The following is a 7,075-nucleotide window of genomic DNA, read 5'->3' as shown; positions in this document are numbered from 1 at the left end:
CCACGGCCTGGGTTCTCCGATCTCCGTCACTGCGCGGGGGATTGCCGCTCAAATATCTGGTTTTCTGCCTGCCAGTCATTCACATCTTAAACCTATATTTGTATACGAAAAGACATGGAGACACCGCCACCCCATCTATACACTTCCCCTCTAGATCAGCAGCCCGACGTGCTTGGATGGGCTCTGAATGACGCTCCTGTCAGTTGAAAGTGGCTCTTCGGTAAGCTCCGATGGTCCTGATTTCTATATATCCATGCGTTCTTATCTCGACCTGTGCCTCCCCACTCTTATATACTTCCTGTTGCAGATTGATGCAGTCGCTTTGGCAATGTGAATTTGAAACCCATGCGTCGGGTTCGACTGACTTGGACAGTCTCTTAGTTTGTGTTGTGCTGTGAACAGCTCTCTCCGGTTGGCTCCCGGGCGCGTCACTTGAGATTCGCCACTCCATCTTTAGTCCTCCTATCAGCCACAAAAGGCACCGGAGGCACCATCTGCTTCTGAAAACCGAGTATTCAACATTCGCTATCGTCCACCATGGCGGACACGGACTCTCGGACCACTGGCCATGACGACTATTGTCGCGGCTACTCCGCCGACGTGGACACCATTCGGGAGCAGGAATATCCATTGCTAAACGGTATGAGGACCCTCACGGCTAGGCCAGGATTCCTATTGACTTCTTAATAGAAACAACCTATCTCGACCATGCCGGGACAACACCATATCCCAAGTCTCTCATCGAGTCCTACTCGCGTGACATGACGTCCAATCTATTTGGCAACCCCCATTCAATGTCTCTATCCTCACAGCTTTCAACGCAGCGAACGGATGACATTCGACTCCGCATGCTCCGCTTCTTCAATGCGGACCCAGAAGAGTTCGACCTGGTCTTCGTGGCGAACGCAACGGCAGCTATCAAATTGGTCGCTGACTCGCTCCGGGACTCTGACCCCCGCGGCTTCTGGTATGGCTACCATATCGACGCCCACACCAGTATTGTGGGAGTGCGCGAACTGGCCGACCTAGGCCACCAGTGCTTCCAAAGCGATGCAGATGTCGAGAAATGGATCTCGGAGCTGTCTGCCGATCAGAGCAAGGCGCCTAAACTGTTCGCATATCCAGCCCAGTCAAACATGAATGGTCGACGCCTGCCTCTATGCTGGGGCAAGAAGGTTCGCTCTGCGGCCAACGACGGCACAGGAAATGTATTTACATTGCTTGATGCTGCCTCGCTCGTGTCGACTGCCCCGCTTGACTTGGGAACTGCTGCACCAGATTTCACAGCTCTCAGCTTCTATAAAATTTTTGGATTCCCCGATCTGGGCGCATTGATTGTTCGCAAAAGCGCGGCACGGGTATTCGAGCGCCGAAGGTTCTTCGGAGGCGGCACTGTCGACATGGTCGTTGCATCGGGTGTGCAGTGGCATGCTAAAAAGGAAGCATCCATCCATGAACGGCTCGAAGATGGCACTCTTCCTTTCCACAGTATCATTGCTCTGGATTCTGCCCTAAAAACTCAGAATGGATTGTATGGTTCGATGTCAAACATCTCGGCGCATACCGGATTTCTTGCGAAGCAGCTCTATGATCGACTTTGCTCATTGAGGCACTGCAACGACACGAAGGTGTGCCATATATACCAATCCACCTCGGCCTATGGCGATCCTACCATCCAGGGCCCAATCATTGCCTTTAATATGCGGAACAGTCGCGGCGAGTGGATTGGCAAGACGGAGGTCGAGAAACTCGCTCTAGTGCAAAATATCCAAATACGCACGGGAACGGTCTGCAACCCCGGAGGAACCGCTTTGTGTCTTGGGTGGACTGGCCCTGAATTACGTGGAAATTATTCTTCGGGATATCGCTGTGGTGATGACAATGATGTCCTCAACGGACGGCCAACGGGCATTCTGCGTGTCAGCCTGGGTGCCATGACCAACATGAAGGATCTCGACTCGCTGATCGCCTTCATCGAGGAATTCTATGTGGAGAAAATACCTCCTCTCGTGACACTGGATCCTTCATCGGGCGAGAATGGTCTTCCGGCGTCTCACTTTTATATTGAGAGCCTTATGGTGTACCCGATCAAGAGCTGTGGTGCATTCAAGATTCCAGAAGGAAAACGCTGGGAAGTCAAAAAAGAGGGACTCGCATGGGATCGAGAGTGGTGTCTCATCCACCAAGGCACCAGTGCTGCCTTGAGCCAGAAAAAGTACCCGCGCATGGCTTTGATCCATCCGTACCTTGATCTCGACCGCGGCGTCCTTAGCATCACTTGTGGCACTATAGCTGCTGACCAAGTGAGCCTGGAGATCTCTCTGGGCTGGGAAGATACAAGCCTTGTGTCAACGTCGATGTGTATGAGCTCTACCAAGAAATCGACCACGGTGTGTGGCGACCAAATCCCCCTACATGCCTACTCGTCGCCGGTAGTCTCGGCCTTCTTCTCAGACTTCCTCGGCGTCCCCTGCACGCTGGCAAGATTCTCCTCACAGACCGCAAACCGGTACTCACGACCCCCACGCATCCCCACTTGGAGGAACCGATCCCGCAAATTCGTCATGCCCGGCTCCTTCCCACCTGACCTACCACCCCCAGTGCGCGACCAAGGCAGGCCACTCCAACTGGCGAATGAGATGCCCATCCTGGTCGTCTCACGATCCTCCGTCAACCGCCTCAACGAGACCATCAAGGCCAATACCAAGCACGGCGCAGGCGTCAGCAAGGCCGTTGCTGCAGACGTCTTCCGGGGCAACATCGTCGTCGCGGAACGGCTGGCTCAGCTCGGTGATACCGAGCAGCCTTATTCCGAGGACCACTGGTCCCATTTCCATATTGGGCCGGAGCAGCTTCGCTTTGATGCGCTTGGCGCATGCCAGCGCTGCCAGATGGTTTGTATTGACCAATTTACCGGCGTTCGTCGTAGCGAACCCTTGTCTACGCTGGCGAAGACGCGAAATATTAATGGGAGAATCTCATTTGGGCGGTATGCTGCTCTTTCAGAAGAGGAAATGGAGGCGTTCGAGTCTGAAGCACCGGACCGCCGGACGGTCATGGTGGGGGATTTGGTGGTGCCGTCATATGATGACCATTGAAGCCCTGGATTATGATTGTATATTGAACAAGATCTGCTGCAGACTTTGTACCATCTCACTGGTTCGATCTTTAGTGTCTATCAAGAGTCAGGATCTTGTATTGGTAGCGAGGCATATATTTGCACATATGAAAATGCCTTGGTTTTCTCATTTTTTGCCATGTACATAGAGTGATGAGAAGGAGAATGCAGAACGGGGACATGTGTCCCTGAGTCGTATAGTACAGATAAGAAACGATGGCTGAATGAAACGAAAACTCCCATGCCGAACCCCTCGAATGATTCATACAGCAGTTTCGGCGCGCATGTTCCGGTCGAATTCGGATGAAGGCGTAGAAAAACGGCGCGGACCCGAAAGGAAAAGAGCAAAAAGACCTCACTGGGGATCTCCTGTTTACCGCTTGGGCCACTGCTTCCAGCCACGGCCATGTCCTCTCTGTAACACGAGTCAGCTCCAATCCAGCATCATCAACAGGTAAAACAATACTGACCTGCCTCCACAACCGAATCATCTCCGGCATCTCTGTCATTGCCTTCCGGCGCTCCTCCAATCTCGATTCCATCGTCCGCTCCCACTTGTGTCCCTTGACCTTTTGTCCAATACCCGTACCCTTGATGCGCAAGCCACGCTCCGCAAGCCGGGTTGCCTTGAACTCAGTTGACTTGCGTCCAGGGGGTAACAGTTCCTCCACCTTGTACTTGGCGGCCAATTTCACCAGGTCTGCTTGTTGTCGCAGACCAAATCGTGGTGCCATCCATTTCCCCGTCCGGTTGTCCTTCCGTGGCAGGAAAGGATTGGGTGCCTCTGGATTGTTGTATAGGAGGGACATGGAGGGAGAGTAGGCAGTGGGGTCTGGCTTGTGGGTGCCCTTTGCATCACGATTTGGCGTGTATGGTGACGGAAGGGTTGTCTCGGCCGGGGCGTCGGTCTCTGGGGGTGTTGGACGCGGCGCGACAGCCGCGGAATATATTTGCGGAGGGTAGCGAGCGAGGAAATTGCGCAGGCGGATGGGGAGCGACCCCACCAGAGACGAGGGCGACGACATGGTGGACGACAAGCAGGCGAGAGAAGCACGATGGAACAAGCAACGCCCGAGCAAGCAAGAGATAAAAGTTGAAGGCCGAGGCGCTAAACCCGTTGTGGGCTCCCTGCCTCAGGCACCCAGACTTCCCAAGCGCGGCCTTTTCTGCTTTTGGGCTTCGGCCCCAAATCCCCATTTCTTCCACTCACCCGCCATTCTTACCCCAGCCTCTTTCTGTCTAGATTGTACGGTTCTTGTTTCCTGATATACTCACTGTCCTTTAATATTCGACTGCGCGCGACTCTTGTACCCCTGCCATCATGGCGGACTACCACTTTGGCGGTTCCGAGGAGGAGAATGCCGAGCTGAGGAAGCTCGAGGTCGAGCTGGTATGGCGCGCGCACATATATCCCCAACTGGTTCCTAATGCTGACCTGTTTGTCATCTAGGTGGACGACCCAGATAACTTTGAAACATGGGAGAAACTCGTGCGCGCCGCCGAGTCTCTGGAGGGCGGCATCAATCGCAACTCCAACCCCCAAGCCATCACCACCGTGCGCAATTCCTTCGATCGCTTTTTGGCCAAGTTTCCTTTACTATTTGGATACTGGAAGAAATATGCCGACCTGGAGTTCTCCATTACGGGCACGGAAGCCGCAGAGATGGTATGTGTCCTGCGATCAGCTCTGCAGATCTCCCTCCGATCGTCTCGTGCTCATTTGGGTGTCGCTGACTGTTTCTTCCTTTAGGTCTATGAAAGAGGTGTCGCTAGCATTTCCCCTTCCGTGGACCTCTGGACCAACTACTGCTCCTTCAAGGCGGAGACCTCCCACGACGCCGACATTATCCGAGAGTAAGTAGTATTGCAGCGCGGGTCTTCTTCCCTTTCCCTATAACCATTACCAATGCAGCCCTCGAAAGCTCTTGTGGTCCCGATCATACTTGATGTTTGGATGCTTTCCATCGATGATGGGTGAGACTCCGTCGCCTTATCACCCGGATTCAAGTGGAGTTTACTTCTCACCCTTGGCTCATTCAGGCTGCTTCCCTTTTCTCTTCATGAAAAAAGACCGTTTCCTTCTTGCCCGGACCACACATGGACCAGTCTCGTTCGAAAGCATCTGATCCTGCGAATGCCCTGCCCATAGCTTGATCACCCTGCTCGTTGATTGTTTGGACTCATACACACCGACAGAGTTAACTGCTCATGTTTGCCATCCTTGTCATCCTCCCTTTCCCCTTCTAGCACTCCCCATTCCCTTCCGCACCTCCAGTTTTGTGGCATCATGCTGACTCCCTAACCTTCATAGACTCTTTGAGCGAGGTGCGAGTAGCGTCGGACTTGACTTTCTCGCGCATCCCTTCTGGGATAAGTATATCGAGTTCGAGGAGCGCCTGGAGGCGCAGGACAGGATCTTTGCCATCCTGGGTCGTGTCATCCATATTCCCATGCATCAGTATGCGCGGTACTTTGAACGTTATCGTCAACTCGCTCAAACTCGGCCCTTGGCCGAACTGGCGCCCGCCGAAACCATGTCACAATTCCGTTCAGAAATCGAGGCTGCGTCATCACAAGTACCTCCCGGTGCGAAGGCTGAAGCTGAGATCGATCGTGATCTTCGGCTGCGCGTTGACAACTACCATCTGGAAGTGTTCTCCAAGACGCAAGCCGAGACGACCAAGCGCTGGACATATGAGTCTGAGATCAAACGGCCATATTTCCATGTGACAGAACTGGACGAGGGCCAATTGACGAACTGGAACAAGTACCTTGACTTTGAGGAAGCCGAGGGCTCGTATCTTCGTACTCAGTTCTTGTATGAACGGTGTCTGGTGACCTGCGCGCACTATGAGGAATTCTGGATGCGGTATGCCCGGTGGATGTCTGGCCAGGCCGGCAAGGAAGAAGAAGTCCGGATCATCTACCAGCGTGGCAGCTGCCTCTTCGTGCCAATTGCCAACCCCACCATTCGACTGCACTACGCTTACTTCGAGGAGATGGCGGGCCGAGTTGATGTGGCCAAGGATATTCACAGCGCTATCCTCATGACCATTCCCAACCATGTGGAGACGATCACTTCCCTGGCGAACATGTCGCGACGTCATGGCGGTCTTGATGCAGCCATCGAGGTCTACAAGAGCCAGTTGGATTCACCGGAATGTAACATGTCGACAAAGGCCGCTCTCGTTGCCGAATGGGCCCGACTCTTGTGGAAGATCAAGGGCTCGCCCGAAGATGCCCGCCAAGTCTTCCAGGGTAATCAGCAGTACTACCTCGACAGTCATCCGTTTTGGGTTAGCTACCTCATGTTCGAGATTGAGCAGCCCACGAGTGAAGCAAGCGAGTCGGTTCAATATGAACGCATCAAGCAGGTCGTCACTGACATACGGTCTAAGAGCACCCTCACAGTTGACGTTGTGAAGGCACTGGTGCAGATCTACATGGCCTACCTCCTTGAACGAGGAACGAAGGACACGGCCAAGGAATACATGAAACTGGACCGCGAAGTGCATGGCCCTACTTCCGTGTCCCTTGCTCGGACTGGTGGTTTTGTTGCGGCGCCCGCCGCACCTCCTGATGGTCAACCAATTGTGGTCCCTCCCGCGCCGCCTGTGCCTAACGTGGCTGCTGCCGAGGCATATGCCTACTATCAGCAGAGTCCCGTGAACGGAGGTCCTGCTGTTTGAACTTCCAACCTAAAATGACTCTGCTTCTCAAGCAGTCGGTCTTTTTTTGGACATGGTATTTACGAATGGCTCCATTTCAAGAGCCTTGCCTTTCTTCCCCTTGCGGCTTCCTTTTCTGTTTTTTCCTTTTTTTTCTTTCTTTTTTTTTTTTCGTCCGTGTTTTATTGTTTCCTGATCTACTAGGGTGGGTGAGTTCGTTTTTATGTAGCACCATATTCCAGACATGCCTATACCCGGGCGCTGTTTTTGCGGGGGTTGTTAACGATTT

General features: G+C 53.4%; 3 protein-coding genes across 3 annotated transcripts; 2 read left to right on the top strand and 1 right to left on the bottom strand.

The window, feature by feature from the left end:
- Window positions 1-537: 537 nt before the first annotated feature.
- On the top strand, window positions 538-3,098 carry hxB (putative molybdenum cofactor sulfurase protein (HxB); the record flags this gene model as incomplete). The annotated part of the gene is made up of 2 exons (XM_057199588.1): window positions 538-640; window positions 691-3,098. The coding sequence occupies 2 exons, from the start codon at window positions 538-540 to the stop codon at window positions 3,096-3,098; spliced, it is 2,511 nt and encodes an 836-aa protein (XP_057050289.1).
- Window positions 3,099-3,491: 393 nt separating this feature from the next.
- Window positions 3,492-4,143, bottom strand: N7474_008177 (mitochondrial 54S ribosomal protein mL59; the record flags this gene model as incomplete). The annotated part of the gene is made up of 2 exons (XM_057199587.1): window positions 3,492-3,533; window positions 3,589-4,143. 2 exons carry the CDS (start codon window positions 4,141-4,143, stop codon window positions 3,492-3,494), a joined length of 597 nt encoding a protein of 198 aa, XP_057050288.1.
- A 296-nt stretch (window positions 4,144-4,439) lies between these two features.
- On the top strand, window positions 4,440-6,807 carry N7474_008176 (putative mRNA splicing protein (Prp39); the record flags this gene model as incomplete). The annotated part of the gene is made up of 4 exons (XM_057199586.1): window positions 4,440-4,508; window positions 4,569-4,784; window positions 4,869-4,972; window positions 5,430-6,807. The coding sequence occupies 4 exons, from the start codon at window positions 4,440-4,442 to the stop codon at window positions 6,805-6,807; spliced, it is 1,767 nt and encodes a 588-aa protein (XP_057050287.1).
- Between the last annotated feature and the right edge of the window lie 268 nt (window positions 6,808-7,075).

The sequence above is a fragment of the Penicillium riverlandense genome, assembly GCF_028828495.1.
Source record: "Penicillium riverlandense strain IBT 135883 chromosome Unknown utg000007l_segment0_segment0, whole genome shotgun sequence".
In the NCBI taxonomy this organism is placed as follows: domain Eukaryota; kingdom Fungi; phylum Ascomycota; class Eurotiomycetes; order Eurotiales; family Aspergillaceae; genus Penicillium; species Penicillium riverlandense.
Note: the sequence above shows the minus strand (reverse complement) of the source record. Positions and strands in the feature narration are given on the sequence as shown.